The sequence below is a fragment of the Ctenopharyngodon idella genome, chromosome 22 (assembly GCF_019924925.1).
Source record: "Ctenopharyngodon idella isolate HZGC_01 chromosome 22, HZGC01, whole genome shotgun sequence".
NCBI classification, from domain to species: Eukaryota; Metazoa; Chordata; class Actinopteri; order Cypriniformes; family Xenocyprididae; genus Ctenopharyngodon; species Ctenopharyngodon idella.
In genome coordinates this window covers 1,196,911-1,220,262 of record NC_067241.1, presented here as the reverse complement: position 1 = coordinate 1,220,262, position 23,352 = coordinate 1,196,911, and the positions used below count along the sequence as shown (strand labels likewise).

At 41.3% G+C, this 23,352-nt stretch overlaps 1 protein-coding gene across 2 annotated transcripts; it reads right to left on the bottom strand.

Annotated features, from left to right (window-relative positions):
- Positions 1-218: 218 nt before the first annotated feature.
- si:dkey-150i13.2 (mitochondrial carnitine/acylcarnitine carrier protein) lies at positions 219-16,380 on the bottom strand. Of its 2 annotated transcripts, XM_051880974.1 has the most exons (9): positions 15,858-16,149; positions 15,138-15,212; positions 14,084-14,211; positions 13,740-13,830; positions 9,966-10,083; positions 8,409-8,481; positions 8,225-8,334; positions 3,018-3,139; positions 219-646 (listed from the first exon to the last, which is right to left on the bottom strand). In XM_051880974.1, exons 1-9 carry the CDS (start codon positions 15,966-15,968, stop codon positions 584-586), a joined length of 891 nt encoding a protein of 296 aa, XP_051736934.1. In that variant the 5' UTR covers positions 15,969-16,149; the 3' UTR covers positions 219-583. The 2 variants fall into 2 exon arrangements, with proteins under 2 accessions (XP_051736934.1, XP_051736935.1); XM_051880975.1 differs by lacking the exons at positions 219-646; positions 3,018-3,139 and adding an exon at positions 4,269-4,867 and having other exon boundaries at positions 15,858-16,380.
- Between the last annotated feature and the right edge of the window lie 6,972 nt (positions 16,381-23,352).

Below are 23,352 nucleotides of genomic sequence, written 5' to 3'. Positions count from 1 at the left end.
ACTGTGACAATATCTAGCTTCCGCCAGTTCAGTTTTTCTTAAGTTCAATACGGAAGGCAGTCTGGCGGAAACTGAATGTTTGTTGTGCACAAAGATTGTGGTTTGGACATTAAATAATCGGTCTATACAATTACTATTTTTACACAAACAAGTAGAAATTAATCTTATGTGAGAATTCTTGACCTTTTCATAATGGTTCCATTAATGTACTCAAAACATAATTTTAAATACATGGTTTTACTCCAAAAACAATATTTTAAACATCCAGAAGAATTCAAACATTGTCAGGTGTAAATTAAACAGTATCATTATTATTAAATTGCAAATTAACAAAATAAGATAACATTCATGATACATACATACATTCAAGTAAAAGGCATGACATAAGAGAGTGTTTTAGAAAAGTAACAGACTTGACTGTAAACTGTAAAGGCAAAAAATCTGTCATCTGTTCTAAATTAAATGGCAAGGAAAAGACATGACTGTCTGAAATGACAACAAAAAGGGTTGTGAGAAAACAATACTACATAGGGGAAAAAATAAATTAGTTAAATAAGAATCCTCGTCTGTTGTCCTTGTGAAATCACCAGTCTGGAGCAATGTAGTTTAAGCACTTTAGCGCAACCTCAAAACCTAGAAAACAAGCCTACAAGCAGAATAAACACACAGAGCATAACACTATTAAAAGCAGAACATTTCAAAACACATCAACACTTGTACCATTCTGTGTCCCTTGAAGAGCAAATGTACAATAGAAAATGTATCACTGACCCCATTACAAAATGCAGAGTTGTGAGAAAATGTTTGTGAACAATTTAGAATTGTCAGGATTTCTGTGTCACTGCCTACAATGTGATCATTTGACCCCTATTATGCTGTTTTAAAGGTTCCTAATTTTGTTTTGGAGGTTTCCTACAATAGGTTTACATACATCCAAGGTAAAAAAAAAAAAAAAAAAAACACTTTCATTTTCTTATAATTCATAGTTTTCACGTCACACAACAAAGGTTTGCCATTGTCGCATCCAGTTGTAGTTTTCCAACCTGTGTACTGGAACTCGAGCTACAACATCCCTTTTCCGAGGTAAATGGAACACAACATAAAGGCCTGTTCACACAAGAACGATAACTATAACGATAACTATATTAGCATCCACACCAGCGCACAATATTGTTCTGTTTATTTTAAGCACGTGCTGCAGTTTATGTCGCCTGACGCTTTAAATGCTTGAGCTCTTAAAGCAGGATGGTTTCTGAAAAGCTGTCAATGTTTTTATCGTTCATCAGCTGGACAAAATCGTTCTGAAAATAATTCCAACGATATTGTTACTCTGTGCTGTTATTGTTATAGTTGTGGTGTGAACTCTGCTGTTATTTTACATTTAGAACAATTTTTAGAACTATATGTTTATCATTATCGTTATAGTTGCCATCCTTGTTGTGAACGGGCCTTGAGGCTTGAATTACTGACGACTCATTTCAGGCAGTTCAAAATTGGTTCTTTCTTTTAGGAGACAATAACTCCATTTATCTGCACTTTTATCTTTGAAACTTTGCAGACCTTTAACATTCACAAAAAGCTTTATAACACACTACATGAAAGGTAATTGTTACGATTCAAGCTCCTGCACCAGATCTCCCGGGCCGCCAGAGGGAGCCCTCCCCCGAGTACTAGTTACCATCTGGACTACATTTCCCACACTCGCATACCTGGGACTGATCGCGTGCGCACACCTGACGGCCATCTTCTCATTATCCATGCACTATAAAGCACACGCTCACACTCCGCACTTTGCTTTATCAGCCACGGTTATCATTTCTGAGCGTTAAATTCTGATTGTTTGCCTGTTATCGACTGGACTGTTATTCTGGACTGTGATTCTTGCTGCCTGCCTCTTCACTGCCTGCCATTTATCCCTGTTTGCTGCCTTCCTCGACCCTTTGCCTGTCCCTGTTTATCCTGTCTGCCGCCTACCTCGACCCTCTGCCTGTTACCTGGTTTATGATTCCTGTATTGCCCTTGTTGTTGAATAAACTGCAAAAGGATCAACACACTTCTGAGTCGTTACAGAAGACTTCGCCGAGAAGCGATCCAGCAGCCATTGCTCAACTATCCACCGAGTTGTCTGCCCAGGCCAGCCAGTTGGCGGTACATCAGCATCAGCTCACTCGTCTGACGAACTTGACGGAGGAACTGGTGAGATCGCTACAAGGCTTTGCTCTTCCGCCAGCCGCACCACCTTAAGTTGCGGCGACCGCCGCCAGTCAACCTCCAGAACAGCCTGCCAACCCCGTGAGTCCTCGACTAGCTTTTCCTGAGAAATTCGATGGTGCTCCTGACAGATGCAAGGGTTTCCTACTTCAATGTTCTTTGTTCATCAACCAACAACCGGCATTTTTCACCACCGATACAAGTAAGATTGCTTTTGTCTGTTCGCTACTAACTGGGAAGGCTTTGGAGTGGATTACCGCTGTTTGGAGGACTGACGGGTCAAGTTTCCATTCCTTTGACACTTCATGCAGCTGTGTTCGAACGCTCCAGTACAGGTCGCAGCGCGGGCGAACAACTGCTCGCCCTAACTCAGGGTACTAACACCGCCGCCGAATTCACTCTAATTTTTCGCATGCTTGCTGCACAGACTGATTGGGTAGAAGACACACTCAAGCTCCTCTACCACCGTGGTCTAACTCCCGCTCTCCAGACTGAGATGGTTTTCTGCTCTGCTAAGGCTTATGCTCCCTTCAAGTGTTAGACTTATCGTGAATAAATACACATTTTCTAGTCAGAAATTGAACATGAACTCATAATTACAACTTCAGAAGTAGGAAATAGGAAATGTACCTACCTGTTAAGGCAGCATACTCATCTCTTCTGAAGACTTTGTTATTGTTTACTCCACTGTAAACAACTGAGATTTATTTATTCAGAAATCCATAAAATTCTAAACGGCTCACAAACCATTTTCTACAATTCAGTGCTGAGTTTGTAAAATGTATAGCATGAGTGTGTTTTCTTACCGCATTAGCAGGAAATGCTCGTAACATGACTGCGCTTAAGCCTTTGTAGAGAGCATGAGCTCCTTCTTCCCGTAACAGTGTTCTTAACACGTCTCTTAAACCCTGGTAACGGCCATCAGTGGCTGTAGGACAGAGGACAGAACATTGTCCACATTTTTGGTTTTACAACTACATGCTTTTGGTATAAAGCTCAATCACTAATATTGGCATCCTTGGTAATTATAAGCAAACCGGACTGTAAAAAAAATCTTCCTTTCAAAGTATTCAAAAAAAAATTCAGTAAACTCCTAATTTATTATTTAGTTTAGCTTATTAATAGTTAGTAAGTTAGTTGTTAAGTTTAGGTATTGGATAGGATTAAGAATGTAGAATAAGGCATTAATATATGCTTAATAAGTACTAATAAATATTCTAGTAATATGCATGCTAATAATCATCTAGTTAAAAGACCCTAAAATAAAGTGTTACCAAAAATTATATTAATGTTGCAAGTTGTTAACAATTAACTAAATTCCATTATTGAGCAATTTTAAAAAGATTTTGTGTTCAAAACCACATTCTTGCAAATAACATAAGGCTAATGTCATTTATTCTTACGTATTAACGTCATGTCCGTAAATATAGAAAATATACACTCACCAGCCACTTTATTAGGTACACCTGTTCAACTGCTGGTTAACACAAATATCAAATCAGCCAATCACTTGGCAGCAACTCAATGCAACTGTGCACGTAGACATGGTCAAGGCGATCTGAATGAGGAAGAAAGGTGATTTAAGTGACTTTGAATGTGTCATGGTTGTTGGTGCGAGACAGGCTGGTCTGAGTATTTCAGAAACTGCTGATCTACTGGGATTTTCACACACAACCATCTCTAGGGTTTATAGAGAATGGTCTGAAAAAGAGAAAATATCCAGTGAGTGGCAGTTCTGTGGGAGAAAATGCCTTGCTGATGCCAGAGGTCAGAGGAGAATGGCCAAACTGGTTCCAGCTGATAGAAAGGTAACAGTAACTCAAATAAGCACTCGTTACAACCGAGATCTGCAGAAGAGCATCTCTGAAAGCACAACGTGTCCAACATTGAAGCAGATGAGCTACAGCAGCAGAAAACACACTGGTGACACCCCTGTCAGCTGAGAACATCAAACTGAGGCTACAATTCACATGGGCTCACCAAAAATGGACAATAGAAGATTGGAAAAACATTGCTTGGTCTGATGGTGTTACAATACAGAAGGGTCGGAGACAGAACAAGGCAGAGATGGTAGTTTTATTGAACAACAGCAGAGTTAACAGTCGTGCAGGTGAGTATAAAGTGAACTTTGCAGGTGAATGGTGAGATGAGAGATGATGATACTGTCCTTTTGTGTTGAATAGGTGAGGATCCTGGAAGACGGTGGAGAACACACTTGACTGAAGACTGGAGACACTCACACACAGACTGGGAACACGAGGAGATACTTGAAGACACTGGAGACAGGTGCGTGTGATCAGTATTCCGGAGATGGAGTGCGCTGTGATTGGTGGGTGTTGGAGCCTGGCGTGTCTCCCCCCCCCCTCCACGGCCCGCTCCTGAGGGCCGAGGACCCCGACGTCATGGTGGCCGTCCTCTTACACGTGGGGCAGGTCTGTCGGGATGGGCTGCGTGGAAGGTGTGAAGCAGGTTGGGGTCGAGTATGTTGTTTCTGGGGACCCAAGAGCGCTCCTCGGGGCCGTAGCCTTCCCAGTCCACTAGATATTCAAGCTGGCCACCACGGCGCTGGGAGTCCAAGATCTCACGCACCTCGTAGGCTGCACCGTCATCCAGGATGAGTTGAAGGGGGGGGGTTCGGCTGCTGCTACGCCAGGCTCTGTGGAGAGAGGAACAGAAGGATGGTGAGGATTCAGAAGTGACACATGGAAAGTGACTGGTACGTGACCGGGTTGACCTGCTTGGTGATGGTGAACGGGCCAATGAACCTGGGACTCTGCTTCCGGCAGGGCAGACGCAGCCTGATGTCCCTGGTTGACAGCCAGACATTCTGTCCAAGTTGGTAGGCAGGGGCGTTGGAACGTCGAAGGTCGGCTGCCATTCTGTGTCTGTGCAGGGCCTGTTGTAGCTGATGGTGTGCTGAGTCCCAGACCCTCTCACTCTCTCGGAACCAGTAATCGACCGATGGTACGTCCGATGGTTCCCCGGACCAGGGGAACAGTGGGGGTTGGTATCCGAGTACGCACTGGAAAGGGGTGAGTCCAGTAGATGGTTGGCGCAGGGAGTTCTGTGCGTACTCGGCCCAACCCAGATACTGGCTCCAAGAGTCCTGGTGGCCATGACAGAAGGTACGGAGGAAGCGACCGATCTCCTGGATCTTCCTCTCCGTCTGCCCGTTCGACTGGGGATGGTAGCCAGATGTCAGACTGACGGTCACACCTAGGAGCGAGAAGAATGCTCTCCATACTCGAGAAACGAATTGAGGTCCTCTGTTGGAGATGATGTCTTCAGGGATACCGTAGTATCTGAACACGTGGTTAAACATGAGTTCCGCTGTCTGCATAGCAGTGGGTAGTCCAGCTAGGGGGATCGATCTCATGGATTTGGAAAATCTGTCCACAATGACTAGGATGCAGGTACAGTTATTGGAGGCTGGGAGGTCGGTGACTGAAGTCGATGAAGTGTGACCAGGGACGGTTCGGAACGGGCAGCGGAAGGAGTTTGCCGGCTGGAAGGTGGTGAGGGCTCTTCGAGATGGCGCATTCCGTACCTTCTGACGTCGGAAGCCATGTTAGGCCACCAGAAGCGTTCCTTCAGCAACGAGAGGGTCTCATTGACCCCCGGGTGGCCAGTGCCACGTGTGGGCAGTGTGGATGAGTGGAGTGCGCCGTGCTCTGGTGGTGTACTGCAAGCCCGGTGGACAACCCGACGGAGTGTTGGCGGAGGCATTGGAGGAGGGCATGGTCTCTTCTGACCAGGAGATAGGACTGACGATGAGGGTTTCAGGAAGGATGGATTCAGGTTCTTCGGGTCTTTCTTCTGGGGCGTGTAAGCGAGACAGGGCGTCGGCCTTGACGTTCTTGACCCCAGGACGGTAGGAGATGGTAAAGTTAAAGCGTGTGAAGAATAACGCTTTAATGTGAATGTGAGTGTCTTTTGTAGTGGAGGTGATGAGTGTGCTGATGAGGTGCAGGTGCGTGTGATCAGTATTCTGGAGATGGAGTGCGCTGTGATTGGTGGGTGTTGGAGCTTGGCGTGTCTGTGACAGATGGGTCTCGATTTCTGCTGCGACATTCAGATGGGAGGGTCAGAATTTGGCATAAACAACATGAAAGCATGGATCTATCCTGTCTTGTATCAACGGTTCAGGCTGCTGCTGGTGTAATGGTGTGGGGGATATTTTTTCATGGCACACTTTTGGCCCCTTAGTACCAATTAAGCATCGTTTAAACGCAACAGTCTATAGACCTGAGTATTGTTGCTGACAATGTCCCTTTATGACACACAGAGTATCATCTTCTGATGGCTACTTCCAGCAGGATAATGCAGCATGTCACAAACCTCAAATCATCTCAACTACTGTAGTTTCTTGAACATGACAATGACAATGTGTTTACTGTAGTCAAATGGCCTCCACAGTCTCCAGATCTCAATCCAATAGAGCTCCTTTAGGATGTGCTGAAATGGGAGATTAGCATCTTGGATATGCAGCCGCCAAATTTGCACTAACTGTGTGATGCTATCATGACATTATGGACCAAAATTGAGGAATGTTTCCAGCACCTTGTTGAATCTCTGCCACAAAAAATTAAGGCAGTTCTGAAGGCAAAAGAGGGTCCAACCCGGTACTAGCGAGGTCTACCTAATAAAGTGGCCGGTGAGTGTAATAAATATATGTCTACTATACCATGTGTGTGGGTGCTGATGAGCAGATATGTTTTTTTTGTAATTTAATAGATGCTTTGTTAGAAATTCTTCCTACTGTCAGTGAAAGCAGCATGACAGATGCTCTCTGATATGGTGCTGAATTAAGAAGTGCAGAGTACAGCTAACATGAAAGAAACATGCGAGTAACATGCAATTTTACATACTGAACAGACGATGATAGAGAGCTCAAAGTTCTGTAGTGCAGCTTTAATATGTTTACACTGACAAAGATTAGACTGTACAGAAGTGTGATCACCTGGGGTGTTTCTCATACAACGACGTAACTCGCTGCTTCACTACCATAGTACGATGCATCGTTGAGTAAATCAACTAGCTAGTCATGACTGTTTCCCGAAACCATATTGTCGCAAACCTGTCGTTCAGCCACGTTGGTGAATCATGTCACGCAGGGTGTGGAGTAATAACTTCTTTAAATGAATCCGTTTAAGATCGAATTAATGCTAAATTTTTTGCTATAAACTACGGTCAGGGCATCTTCTAATTTTTCTCAGTTATTTTGCTTTATTTCCAGATTCAATCATAGGCTCGTTCTTACGTACTAGAGCACGAATGCACATGCGCACTCTTCAAAAACGGTGCTTAAAATCTCGACAAACTAAAATATGTAAATGACATTTGTATATATTTGAAATAAAAGAAGTACATTGTACTTAATGTCAGCTTGCTTATTTTGCTCAAGATAACAATTTATTAAGTCCACATGTCATAAAAACAAGAAACTATGCTTCTAACCACAGCTTGAGAGCTGTCGTTCCAACCACACAAGTTTGCGATGCAGTTTGCAAATGTTCGTTTGAACTATGGTTTCGGGAAACACCAAATTGTTGAACTAGTAACGACGGAATTTGCGATGTTGGTTGGCTAACGATGATTTTGGGAAACACACCCCAGAATAGCTGTATAAAACGTCCTTGGATGCCTGGTGAGTCTGGACTTATCAACACTCCTCTCTATTATTTGACAAAATACTGCTGCCATAATCAGCAGAAAGTGTATGCAAACAACTCATTCAAATAAACATCTGCCTACTTTTAAATATATGTGGTGCTACATAGCTAGCACTTGGTAAATTAGTTTGCAGATGGTTAGTGAATATGATGCAGGGTTTTGCAATGAAATACCACACACCAAAGTGGAGGAACTGTTCAGTAAATTGACTGCATAATTCACAGACTTTCTTTTTATAGTTTCATTTGTGCCTCTAGGGTAAAATATTGAGCCATTTTATGGTATGTAAGTCATATAATTCAACATGATGAGATATTCAGAAGAAATGTTTGCTGCGTACCTGTTTGGTAGTTTGACTTAAGCACATCTGCAGGCAGAGCAATCAGCCAGTTTAACATGCCAGAAATCCCACCCGCAAGAAGAACTCTGGATGTGCTGAGATGATGAACACTTGGAAAAAGTAAATGAATATTAGTTCTAAATCTTGATATTATTTATAGCTAGAACAACAAACTGATTCTTACCACTCTCCATCAGGGGTCAGATAGTGTTTTAAGTAGTCATATGTTAGAAAGTATATACCATTTGAGGGCACATCTAAATAAATCAAAAAGAAAAAAATATGTTAGTTTTTATAACAATTATCTTCATAAAATGCATATCTGTGGTCCTTAAGGCAGATTAACAATTCCCTTACAAAAATAAGTTTATTCAAGTGAGCTATTAATATACTTCTTTTAAACTAATAAATAAGAAAGTATACTTTCAGTATACATTGTATGTACTTCTCAGAAATATACTTAAAATTACACTTAAGTAAACTTGACTTAAACTGACAGAAAAGTCTAAGTATATTTGTGTATTTAAAGTGCAAAAATAAAATATAAATAAAATAGTAAACTATTAGTATGATGTTAAGTTCACTTAAAGAAAACTTTCAAGTATACTTGCAGTATAAAACTACTAAACTAGTAGTTTACTTCAAAGTGTACTTTCATAAACTAAAACATGTGCTACAATTATTTAACTAGTAAACTATCAGTGTACCTAAAATTTCCTGTAATATAGTTGCAGTACAAACGAAAAACGTAGATGTAAATTAGTTGTGTACTCAAAGTTTACTACTGTTACACTTAAAGTATACATAAAAGTATACATTTATACACTAAAAAGTGGGCCAATTTAGTCCCAAGTAGTATTGAAACAGTACACTTACAAGTATACTTCTAGTACATTAATATTAGTATACTTACCACATAAAGTATACTTAAAATATACGGTAACGCTTTAGTATAGGGAACACATCTAAACCATTAACTATGACTTTTCCCTCAATAAACTCCTAATTTACTGCTTATTAATAGTTCGTAAGGTAGGATTGGATAAGGTCATGCAGAATAAGGCATTAATATTGTCACGGTTTTGTTCAGTTAGTTTCCTTTTCATGGACTTTTAGTTTGATACCTTCAGCCACATGTGTTTCCTTTGTCTAGTTTCCCACCACTATCAGTCACCATGGACACTCATCACGTTCCTCACAGCTGTTTGTCATTATTAGTTAATTCATCTGTGTATTTAGTTCCCTGGTTTCTGTTCATTGTTGTCAGGTCTCGTTTGTGTACGGATGTGTGTTACCTTCTATGCCTATGGATTTATTAAAGTCAGCCTTATCTTCATTCCCTTCGTGTTCGTGTGAGTTCTACCAGCACAGTCCCTGACAAATATGTGCTTAATAAGTACTAATAAATAGCCAATATTCTATTAATATGCATGCTAATAAGCAACTACTTAAAAGACCCTAAAATAAAGTGTTACCAAATATACTTAAGTATACTTAATACAATGAACTTGAAGTACATTTATTTTTTGTAAGGGTTGCTGTTCTGATAAAATACTCAATGTATAGCAGCTATGGCCTGACAAACTGGTTCGCCTAGCAAATCTGTGTTTCGCTGTGCAGCATCCATAAAGGCAACCTGTTAATCTTAGTTTACAGGTCAGGGACTGTATTATTATCATGTATATGTCATACATGATATCTCATCTGAAGAACACACACAAACAATACAGTATACACACACCTCTGATTAAAGTAAGAACAGTGCCCTTGTAGATACTGCAAATTCCCTTTTCCTTATAAAGTCTGAGTGCACAATCCACTGGTCCAGTGTACTTCAGCTGACCGGCTGGGGACTGGGTCTAAAACACATGCAAATGTCAATAAAACACAAAAAAGAAAAAATAAAGATATAAATACAAAATTGTACTTTAATACTATTCTTTCTTTAGAAGCTTTAAAAGGATTTATTAATGTTCCCTCTTATGATTACAGTAGGCCCAATGGGATTTCACAGACATGATGTAAATGTAACTAAATTTACTGATCACATGTTTTTTTGTAACAGTTATGTTTGGTTTTGACATTCTGCTCGGTTTCCTTTAGTTCCTGTTTCCTCACTCTGTTTAGTTTCCTTGGTTACTCATTATTCCCTAGATTGTTTCGAGGGTTACTCTTTGATTAATTGATTATGTTCACCTGTTCCTTATTGTTTCCTTTGTTTGTATCGTGTGTATATATAATCCTGTGTTTTAGTGAGTAACCTGCTTCCAGAAAGCAGGTTATGTGACATATGCAGGTAAGTTTACTCAGGATAACGGAGGTAACTTTCAGGGTATGTAAGTAGCCATAGCAACTTACTCTCTGAACATAACCTGCTAATGTTCCAGGGTTAGTTTGTTTCAGAGGTATTCAGCACATGATAAGGCTCCAGTGAGCATAACAGAATATTACTATATAGTTATATATTATAACTAGGGGTGTAATGGTACATGTATTCGTCCCAAATCGTACGGTACGGACATCACGGTTTTGTTCATGCAGTTAGACGATGAATACAGTCTGTCACAAGCAATCCACACTCCAATCCAGAAGGGGGCGTGCGCGGTAATACAACGCTAACAGAATATTACTATATAGTTATATATTATAACTAGGGGTGTAATGGTACATGTATTCGTCCCAAATCGTACAGTACGGACATCACGGTTTTGTTCATGCAGTTAGACGATGAATACAGTCTGTCACAAGCAATCCACACTCCAATCCAGAAGGGGGCGTGCGCGGTAATACAACGCTGTTTGCTAACCGCCACAACAGGAAAAATCGCAGAAGAAGAATAGGACATACGCAAATGACTTAAGTGCTTGAAAATAAAGTCCACTAGATAATGTGCACATGTCAAATGCATCTTTCTGCGCTCATAGTGGTAACTGCACTACAAGTGGTAACTAAATACATATTCATGGTGTCTCAAAATAGCACAGTTGAGTACATATAGATGTTCTTAAGATTATCTTAAGAAGTACTAAAGAAGAATTTTTAGTATATTAAGTACAAAACATCTTCACCTCAGAAAGATCCCCTGCTCGCAACCATTAAACATCAACACCATTCTAGGGAAACTGCTGGGCAGAGGCATCATAGAGACATCTTAATCTACTCCCGGACCATGGCCGACCACCGCCAGCACGTTACGCAGGTTCTACAGAAACTGAGAGAATACCATCTATACCTCAAATTGGAAAAATGCGAGTTCCACAAGTCCACCATCTCCTTCATGGGATATTTCATCAACGAGCAAATGGACAAGGGGAAGGTGAAAGCCATCCAGAACTGGCCAGTCCCAACCACCGTTAAAGAACTTCAAAGATTCCTTGGCTTCGCCAATTTCTATCGTCGATTCATTGCCAACTACAGCAAGATTGCCTCTTCTCTCACCTCACTGTTCAAGAACCGGCCCAAGTCTCTATCCTGGTATACATCTGCTACAGAAGCCTTCCAACATCTGAAGGATGCCTTTTGCACTGCCCCAATCTTAGTCCATCCTGACCCCGAATTACTCTTCCTCTCCGCCCTATTTTTCACAAGGTTCAACCCTAAGGTAACTTACTGGCCTGGTTCAAGAAATTTCAAGGCAGATGCCCTGTCATGAGTCTACCGGAAGTATGTTCCACATCTCTTGAACCCATTCTCTCTCCAGCCATCATCACCATTCCCATTCATTGGTCTCTGGACGACCAAATCCACAAAGCCTTTCAAACCGAACCTGGTCCGCTGAGAGGTCCTGAGGGGAGATCTTATATACCAACTACCCTGCGCATCCCCCTCATGGACTCAGTTCACTCCTCTCCAGGCTCTGGACACCCAGAGGCCGGTCTCCGACTCCCCTGTCACAAGCTGAGTCCTTGTTACATCAGTCCCTTCACCATCCAGCGTCAGATCAACAAAGTCACTTACCATCTCAACCTACCAGCACAGTACTGTATATCACCTACATTCCACATATCACTTCTCAAACCTTACACTAACCCTCTGGTTTCTCCTCCACAGGATCTAGTGTTGCTGACATACCTCCTCCTCCTCCAGTGGAATCCAAAGAAGGGTTGATCTAGGTGAACACCATTCTGGACTCCCGTAGACGAGCTGGCCGCCTCGAGTACCTGGTGGACTGGGAGGGGTGTGGACCAGAGGAACGTTCTTAGGTATCTCATGATGACCAATGTATCACTTGGCCAGCACCAAGGGGCTGAGGTCATCCACGGCGCCATCCTCTGAGGTCTTCTCAATCACCGGAATTCTAATCACACACACTTGCAAGCACTCATCAGGAATTCCTCAAATACCAGCACATCACAAACACTCACTGTCTGGTCTCGTCAATGTTACGTTGTTCTGATACTCGACTTCTCATCTTCGTGGACTGTGTTTATACCCTCATCTTCTTCTGTGGCTCGCTCTACCAACAGACTCTCTGCTCAAGATTTACATGCAAGCTAAGTGTCTTACCTGTTGTTGATTCTGAATTCCTGGAAATAAATCCTTTTGAACTGTATTTTCTGAGTCTCCTCTTCTGTGGTGTGACACATGCGCATTCGACTTACATCTAAAAAGCATTAACTTCCGCAACGTAGTACACAAGACATGACGTACTGTGCAATATAACGTAGGACATAGTGTAGTACATCATGGGAATTGATAATTCCCACTTCTGAAGTCGTGATTACGAGCTTTCGCATTCAAGTTTCGACATGAGAGGGCATCTATGAGCAATTTTTTTTAACTAGGTAACTCGTATTTACGATAATTCCGAGAGCATGTGAAGGCAGCATTACCCTAGGCCACGGTTTTAGAAACTGCATACCTTGAGTAAGCAAGGTTTGGGTTAAACAGCCGAGAGATCAGGGTATATGTAACTCTCGGTTCCCGTGTGCTCTAATCAGTCAATCAAACAATGAATTACATTGACAACCAGGAACATAGGAATACAGGAAACAGGAAACAAAGAGAAACCAACTAAAAGTCCTTGAACATGAAACCAAACCCGGACACACTGCTTGTCAGTTGTCATGTATGTAAAGTGTGGTTTATGTCTCCAGAGTTAATTCTAGTGTTATTTATATCTTCTTTAGTCTTCTTCCTGTGCTTCTACCACCGCACTGTAACAGTTTTGGACTTCTTAGAGTGTCAAATTAACTAAATTGTCAGTGTTTTAGTTCACAAGAACAGTTTATTTTTTCTACTATAGTTTTTTGTGACAGTAAAATAGTTGACGGTTTATGAAAGTCAAGCTATATGTTATTATAGTCAATGTCATAAATCTCCAAATTTATGAAAAAAATAAAATACATTTTTTATGTATGTTTTCTCCTGCATGAAATTAGTTAGGCTTCATTCATGAGTCGTTTTATTACCATACTAATGGTGTCCATACTGTGGATACAGGTGTATTTATGACAGTAGTGTGTGTGTGTGTGTGTGTGTGTGTGTGTGTGTGTGTGTCAGTAATGTGCCCTGCCTGAAGTAAACACTTGATTCTCTCCCCAGGGGCAACGATCACAGCGGTGAACGCTCCTGCCAGCATACCTGCCAAGTAGATCTGTGTGTACCTGTATCAGATAAAGCCATGAAAAAGAGGAGGAGAAAAGATAAGCATCAAACTGTGTTGTCTAAACAAATCTGTTTACCTGCTGCTGTCTTCAGCTACATGAAGATAAACTAGCTTTTATTAAGACTACAAATTTTACCTTCAGGCACATCATGGAAATTGAAAGTGTTAAATGTGACATGTTCAGACCAGACTTGACATCATTTTAAATGACAAACATCCCTTTTCTCGCATATACCCTCTCCTGTACTAACGTGATTGGTACGGTGGGGTCACGTTGCAGAAGTTCCTTTCCCAGCCCAAAGCCAAAGAAGTTCAAAGCCATCATTGGGGTAACGCCAGCTAAGGGAGCACCCATCCCTTTATACAGGCCAAATATTCCCTGCAGACATTAAAACAGGGTAAAAGTGATTGGAGCTAGAGCAGAGAAAGAGAAGTGTGTGTTAATTAAATCAGTGGTTATCAACTGTTGAGTCGCATGTCTACTGTGATAACTTTGCAGAAAATAAATATTCTTTAAATTCACTTCTCATATCTTTTGTTGTTGATGTCAAAGGTGCATCCAATCAAAGTATTAATTCATCTTTCACCTGTCATATACAAATATGACACACTAAAGATTTATTTAAGGAGTTGTCATGACTGGAATAAATGTATTATTAATAATTACATTTATAGACCTTTTTTGTACAACAAACAAATTTGGGCACCACTGGATGATCAATGTCAAATTTAGGTCCTCAAGCAAAACCAGCTGAGAGCCACTGAAAAAAAATTACCAAAACAGTGTACACTTGGTATTACATGCCGAGAAAAAGATGCTGTTACATAATTGACTAATTTTGCAACATAAACGTTGTTATTGATCTGAATTGAATCAACATTAAACTGACTCAAGCTAAATAATGACACTATTGTCTTCTGTAGAGCCGCTTACAGCTGAATTGAACTTGTTTTATAATTGATGATCTTTACGTAGTTATTGAACTGAACTGAATCACCACTGAACTGACCTGAGCTGAATAATGACCCTATTATCTTGCTACAGCTGCTTTACAGCAGAATTTGAATTCATCTCATATTTGATGAAGTTTGCTTCAGTGATTCTGTTATTTCCATTTATTACTGTGAAGCTGCTTTGAAACAATATGTATTGTATAAAGCACTATAGAAATAAAGGTGAGTTTAAGGCTGTCACAGCAACAGGACTGATTTTCCATGACACCTAGTAATAACTGACATCTGTCATGTAGTGGGGACACTTTATATGTGCTATTCCAAAAACATTTGCTTACAGAAAACTATTACCTCTTTGAAAATAGTCCTTCGTAAACAGTCATATGTTCCTCTGTAGACAACACTTCCCTGTGTTTGCAGACGGACCTGTGGAAACATGAAAACTCACGTGACATAACTCACAGCAATGTGAAGTAAGACACATTTATCTTGGGGGTGTCTTAAGAACAATTTGAGATAAAGCATGGTCTAATAAATACTGATAAAGCATGTCAGTAGAAGCTGGCGTTATCTGTGTTATTTGCTCCCTGTGTCTTTGGATAGCATATCACTAGTCACAAAATGTCTTATTGCTGAAACTTCTGTGTAACTGTGTTACTTCATCTGTCCTCAAAACATTAACCACTCTAAAAGTGCTGAGCAATCAATTATTGAAGGAAATGTGAAAAGAAGTAATGTAAAATGCATTCATGCATTAAGCACTATTAAGTCTATAAGTGTAAATATTTGACATATAAACCAGAACTGAATTAATGTTGAAAAATAATTGATCTATTCTGATCTTCTATTTACATATTATAGTGTCAGAATAGCAGTATGCATTATTATGTGTGTCTAGATGAATGCTAAACGTTTAAATTATCACCCCAAAGTTTATACTAAATCATGCTAAAGCAGACAACAATATTACTTTATAAACTACAACCTTGTCAGTTAATGTTCATCCTCATTGTACTGTTGTTGTTTCATAAATCTTATTATTTATCTTTCTTCTCTTTGGTGAAGTTTTACCTTGATAGTGTCCAGCGGGTGTCCAGCGAATAAGAGACAGATACCACCAACCCCTCCAGCCACAAAGTTCTTCAGAGGAGAAATCCTTCTGTCTGACTCTACAGCATCCATTATTACAACTATACTCAATAATATTCAAGAAAACCCCCAACTACCTCTGAGTTGTCTGTGCGCTCTTTTGTTTGATCATCTGCTTTGAATGGACTTTTACCACTATTTCCCTAAGCCTGCAGAACACATTCAACCTTTTACAATTGCCTCCTCTAACGGCAATTGGTATGAATTGCATGTAGAATAAATAGAGCAAAATAGAATAAATTATTAATATTAAAATATTAACCCGAATGCCAGTGGCGCGCTCAATTCCATGTCCCCTCATTTTTTGAAAATTGCCCCCTTCAATTTAGCCTAATGCTTTATTTTTGCATTTACACCCAGCCAGCCACCCAATATTGGAGGGCCAAATCTGCAATCTTTTTTTGCAACTTAGTACTTGTTAATTTCACAAATAATATTAAGATTGAAGTTCAATGCTGACAAGATGTTAAGTGACTGTGATTGTATTTGATGAACTTTGTAGAGTTTAGATGCAATTTGCTCACCATCTTTTTGAATCAAACACAGGTGAATCTCTCATTTCTTTTGCTCTTTTAGATGCATATGAGTGTAAATGCGCACTGTCGCCAGAGGATATATGTTTCTCCTTGTTGTGTTACAGGTATGTTTATTTGTTTGAATCTTGACTGTTAAAACTGTTCTATTGAGACAGATGCGCGCTGCGTCGCGTTCAGGTGTTTGTTTAAAGCAACAGCAGAGAAGTTTATCCGATGCTGAGAGGTGATGCATGAGTGTAAATGCCCACTGTCGCCAGAGGATATGTTTCTCCTTGTCTCCTTGTTGTGTTACAGTAAACAACACATGAAACGCAGTTCTCCGTGTCCATCTGTGATATGTGCTGTCGGACGAGAAGCGTTACATTTGCAAGAAGTCACACAGGGAATGAATGACTTATATCTTATATCACGGTTTAATTTAATATCACCCTAACTGTAGGCTATGTATATAGGGTTACCATCTTTATTCCTGGCCGAAAAACATCGCCCGGTCAGAATTTCTAAAATGTCTTGGCGCGCATGAACAGAAGTAGCTTCCTTCAACAAAGCTGATAACAGATACTTTGACACGGAAGCGCGTGAAATGATCCACTATTATTCACATTTAAATCCGTTCCCACAAATTCATAATCCATGCGCACGCTTTCGCAAATCCGTTCCCACGGGTTTGTAAAAACTGTACTCACGGATTTGTGGCCCCGCCTCCAATCTTTGCCGGCAGATTCAACCAGGCCACCTATTAGGTGAGGGATGCACAGGCTATTGTAAATAAATAAACTTTATTTTACAAAATGGAGAATTTCCTGAACTTCCATTCAGAATTCATTTGAGAATTTCCATTATTTTTATCTTTTACAGTCCATTTTGGGCAAAATGCTTAGTATAATAAAATCACCAAAACAAGTCTTCATGTTAAGAATGAATAGTAGGCTACACAAACATTTCTAAAACTGTAAAAAGTTTTTTTTTTTTTTTTTTTTAAATAAAGCATTCATTAATTATTTTATGATAAACATACTGTCTTAAGTGCACTCATTTATAGTCATAAATTAATATAATTGATAAATAAATACATTTAAAAAAATAAATACAATAAATATTAATTGTTGTTATTATTATTATTATTATTATTATTATTATTAGCCTATTGTTGCATTTAGGCTACATGCATTTAAAAGAAGAAAAGAGGAACAAAGAAAATAAAAGTCAGTCTGTTCTTCTTCTAAAATGAATCCGTGAGTACAGTTTTTACAAACCCATGGGAACGGATTTGCGAAAGCGTGCGCACGGATTATGAATTTGTGGGAACGGATTGCAAAACCGTCGGCACGGATTGTTTTTTTTTTTTTCCTATAGGTGACGTGCCGGGCTCTGTAGTTTGAAACGCCCCTTGTGAAAAAGAAGTGCACTTAATTGTATTGAAAGTATACTTTTTGTGTACTTCATATCTTAAAAGTATACTTTTTAAAAAGTGCACTTGCAGATAATATAATATAATTAAAATTAAAGGCCACTTAAGTGTACTTAAAAAGAATATACTTTAATGACAATATTTATTAATACACTTTTTAAAAATGCACTTTGTATCAATGTCTAATTAAGTTGTACTTAAAGAAAGTACACTTTAATGACAATATTTATTAACACGCTTAAGTGCACTTTTTCAAAATGCACTTTGTAATAATGTCTAATTAAGTTTTACTTAAAGAAAGTACAATTTCATGACAATTGTCACAGAGACGAACTCTGTAATTCCCTCTTCTGGCCATCGGAGGGAACCCTCTCCCGAGTACTGACATGCACACACACTCAAGCACTACATTTCCCATCAGCCCCGTACCTTGGACTAATCACCACACCCAGCTGAAGCTCATTTACTGGACTATTTAAGACTCTCATTTCCCCATCACCATTGCGAAGTCTTGTATTGCCACGGTGTACATTTCTGAGCGGTTTCTTGTGTTATTTGCCTGCCTGTTACTGATCCTGTTTGCCTCTCGTTTACGATTCTCTGCCGCCTGCCTTTGGACTGTTTATTGTTACCTGGACTGTGAGTGATATCCGCCTGCCCTGATTCCTTGCCTGTACCCTGACCATTCCTGTTTGCCCCTGTTTGACCCTCCTGTTGTACCACGTATTCTTCTAATAAAAGCCTGCTTATGGATCCCAACTCGAGTGACGATTCGTTACAGAAGACTTCGCCGGGACAAGATCCAGCGGCTTTCTTTCACCTGTGTGCAACCATGTCAGCACAAGCCAGCCAGCTCGCTGGCATGTGCGTGTCTGTACCCATTACACTTCTGTTTAATGATCAACGCCTAACCACTTCTGCATTACTGGATTCAGGGGCAGCGGGAAACTTCATGTCCCAAAGTTTTGCTCAACAAAACCACATTCCGTTAACTGAGTGCTCTTCTTCTCTCACAGTGGAAGCAATAGACGGCTGGCCGCTGGGCTCCGGACGTGTTAACGCCATCTCACAACAACTCACCATGCAAACCGGACAATTTCACATCCTTCCCACTTCCACTTCCTGCATCATCCTAGGTCTGCCCTGGCTGCGCACCCATAATCCCCAAATCTGCTGGAGAGAGGGTCAAATCACACACTGGAACGAACACTGTCAAACCAAATGCCTGTCTCACTCATCTCCCTTACCTGTCAGAGCGATCCAGGCCGCTGATCCCGCTGAACCTACCTCAGACCTCAACTTACCCATCGAGTACAGAGACCTGGCCATAGCCTTCAGCAAGGTGCGTGTCTCTCAGCTACCTCCTCACCGTACTTATGACTGTGCCATTGATCTCGTTCCAGGAACCACTCCACCCAAAGGTCGTATATTTCCTCTGTCACAACCTGAGTCGGAGGCCATGAGGAAATACATTGAAGAGGAGCTGGCTAAAGGTTTCATCCATCCCTCTACCTCTCCTGCCTCAGCGGGCAAGAAGGATGGCGGTCTCCGTCCCTGCATCGATTACCGAGGACTCAACAATATCACTGTAAAGTTCAGATACCCGTTACCTCTAGTCCCAGCAGCATTAGAACAGCTACGTACCGCCAAGTATTTCACGAAGTTAGATCTCCGCAGTGCCTATAATTTGATCCGTATTAGAGAAGGGGACAAATAGAAAACTCCCTTCTCAGCAGCCACTGGACACTATGAATATCTTGTTATGCCCTTCGGGCTAGTCAATAGTCCTTCTGTCTTCCAGGCATTTATCAATGACGTCTTCAGAGACATGCTCAACAGATTCGTGATCGTCTACATCGACGACATCCTGATCTACTCGGACTCCATGGAGGAACATGTACAACAGGTCTGAATGGTCCTCAAACGCTTGATTCAGTATCAATTATATGCCAAAGCCGAGAAATGTGAATTCCACCAGACATCTACCTCATTCCTGGGAAGAAAGCGTCCACCATCCTCAATTGGCCACAACCCACTACCCTCAAGGAGCTGCAGCGCTTCCTGGGTTTCTCAAACTTCTACCGGCGCTTCATCCACAATTTCAGCACCATAGCCTGCCCTCTCACGAGCATGGTGAAGAAGGGACATAACTCCCTCAACTGGACCCCTTCCACCATCCAAGCCTTCCAACAACTCAAGCCCAAGTCTTTTACCACAGCCCCCATCTTACATCATCCCGATCCTTCTCTCCCTATCATAGTTGAGGTGGACGCATCCAGTACTGGTCTTGGTGCAGTACTCTCTCAAAGGCAAGGTAATCCACCTAAACTTTACCCATGTGCTTTCCATTCCAGAAAACTCACAGCAGCAGAGCGGAACTATGACGTCGGAGACCGAGAATTACTGGCCATGAAAGCAGCATTCAAGGAATGGCGTCATTGGTTGGAGGGGGCCACACATCCCTTTGTGGTATTAATGGATCACAAGAACCTCGAATACTCGAATACCATACAGTGGGATATCATGACCGAGCTGGAACAGGCCAATGCTCAGAACAAAATCCCGACCGATTGCCCACCTGACAAAGTCTTCGTCCCTGAGCACTTCCGTGGTCGTGTACTGGAGATGGTACACAACCTACCTTCGTCTGGTCATCCAGGCATCACAGCTACCATCCATCTCCTTCAGAATCGGTTTTGGTGGCCCACATTAAACAAGGACTCGACCCAGTTTGTTAAGCAATGCCCTACCTGCAACATGAATAAGCCATCACATCAACTACCTGCTGGTCTCCTGCAACCCTTACCTCTACCTCAACGCCCCTGGTCCCATATTGCCATCGACTTTGTGACCGACCTACCTGCATCCAGCAACTATACCACCATACTCACCGTCATTGACCGCTTCTCCAAAGCCTGCCGTCTCATTCCTCTGCCAAAATTACCCACAGCCATGCAAACAGCTGAACTCCTCTGCAACTGGGTTTTCCGTACTGGCCACATGGAACAGAGCCCATATCCATCTTCAGCATGCAGTGCACCGTCTGAGAGAACAAGCTGACTGATATCGTCGTCCAGGTCCTGAGTATCGTCCTGGCCAATGGGTATGGTTATCTACCCGAGACTTACATCTCAAGCTCCCCTGCAAAAAGTTAAGCCCAAGGTATGTTGGCCAAATTCCAAATCACACGACAAATCACAGCAGTATCTTTCCGTCTTGCTTTACCTAATCACTTTCGTATCTCCCCTACTTTCCATGGCTCACTGCTCAAGCCTGCCGATGGTCCCAGCGAGGAGGGGGAGGAGGTGTCAGGTGACCAGGGCTCCCTACCCATCATGATAGAAGGTGAGGAGGCTTATCGGGTCCGTGAACTACTGGACTCCAGGCGCCGAGGAAGAGTTCTCCAATATCTGGTGGACTGGGAGGGATACGGTCCAGAGGAGCGCCCCTTCGATTGCTCGATTGCTCCTGTCTGTCCTAACTCGATTGCTCCTGTCTGCCTCGCTGCTCAGATTGGTTTGCGTCTGTAACTCCGTATAGCTTTGTTTTGAATGTCTTACTTTTATTCATTGTTGCTTATTTTCTTATTACCTTATATGTAATATTGCTTACCACACTAATCTGACGTCGCTAGCTTGTAATATTTGAATCTAAATCGCTGTTACAACGCATTTGCATTTGCAGCGCTAGCTTGTTAACTTGTTAACAGTCGCTCGCGCGCTCCTTTTTCAAAGCGTTCTTCAAACAGCTGTGGTAAGTCGGATCAGTCTACAAACACGGTGAGTCATGTCATCCTCTCCCAGCATTGCTACCTGTTCCATTTGCCACATGTTTACCATAGCTCTCTCTGTCAGCGACGAGGGATTTACATGTCATAAATGTAGGGAAATAGTCAGGCTGACAGAGAGAATCTCAGAATTAGAGACACGCATCCAAACTTTAATCGAGGATAGTAAGAATGCAAGGGCTTCAGATACTGTTTTGGATGCGACTAGCTTAGTGAACTCTGTACATTGTTCGGTTCCGGCTGTAGAGCCCGCGCAGCAGGGCACTTGGGTAACGGTGAGGCGGCCTAGCCGCGGAAAACACCACTCTTCCGTTCCAATAAGAACATCAAACAGGTTCTCCCCACTCAGTGATACACCCACTGAGAATCCTGTTGAAAGTGCCCCAGTTATTGGCGATTCTATTACACGGAATGTGAAAATAGAGACACCAGCCACCATAGTCACATGTTTGCCGGGAGCCAGAGCACCTGACATCAAAGCAAATTTAAAAGTGCTGGCTAATGCTAATCGTAAATACTCTAAGATTATTATTCACGTCGGCACTAATGATGTTCGACTTTGCCAGTCGGAGATCACTAAAATTAACATTAAAGAGGTGTGTGAACTCGCAAGTACAATGTCAGGAGAAGTAATTTGCTCTGGCCCCCTTCCTGTTCGTCGGAGTGATGAGATAGTTAGCAGATTATCATCACTCAATGGCTGGCTGTCTAAGTGGTGTCCGCAAAATAATATAGGTTTCATAGATAATTGGAAAAGTTTTTGGGGCAGACCTGACCTGTTAAAAAGAGATGGTATTCATCCCTCCCGGGATGGTGCTGCTCTTCTCTCTAGTAATATGGCACATAGTCTTAGAACTGAAACATGACAAACTGGGGCCCAGGTCAGAAAGCAGACAGACTGGCTAAACCGACCGTCTGCTAGCTGCCTCACGTTACAGAAGTCAGAAAATTCAGATAACTCTCAACACATAGAAACTCTTACACCTAGATATTTTCAAATAGAGACTGTGTCTGTACCCCGAATTAGTAAAAACAAAAAACTTCCAAACCCATTTAATGGTAAAAATTTAATTGATGTTCAACAAATAAAAAATAGAGATAATAATGCTAAACAAATGATAAAACTCGGGTTGTTAAATATTAGATCCCTTTCTTCAAAATCACTTATTGTTAATGATATTATCAAAGATAATAATCTAGATGTGCTGTGTTTGACAGAAACTTGGCTAAAACCGGACGATTACATTACTTTAAATGAGTCTAGTCCTCAAGGTTATGATTATCGACACAATGCCCGTCAGAAAGGCAAAGGGGGAGGTGTTGCTGTAATCTATAGTAATATTTACAGTATTAGTCAGAAGTCTTTCAAATATAATTCCTTCGAAACTATGGTACTTTACGTAACATTATGTAAGTTGACATTTGTGCTGGCTACTGTATACAGGCCACCAGGACACAATACAGACTTTATCAAAGAATTTGCTGACTTTCTATCAGAGTTAGTACTAGCTGCAGATAAAGTCCTTGTTGTTGGTGATTTTAATATTCATGTAGATAATGAAAAAGACGCATTAGGATTGGCATTTGCAGATATTCTAAACTCTATTGGTGTTAGACAACATGTGTCAGGACCCACTCATTGTCGTAATCATACTTTAGATCTAATATTGTCACATGGAATCG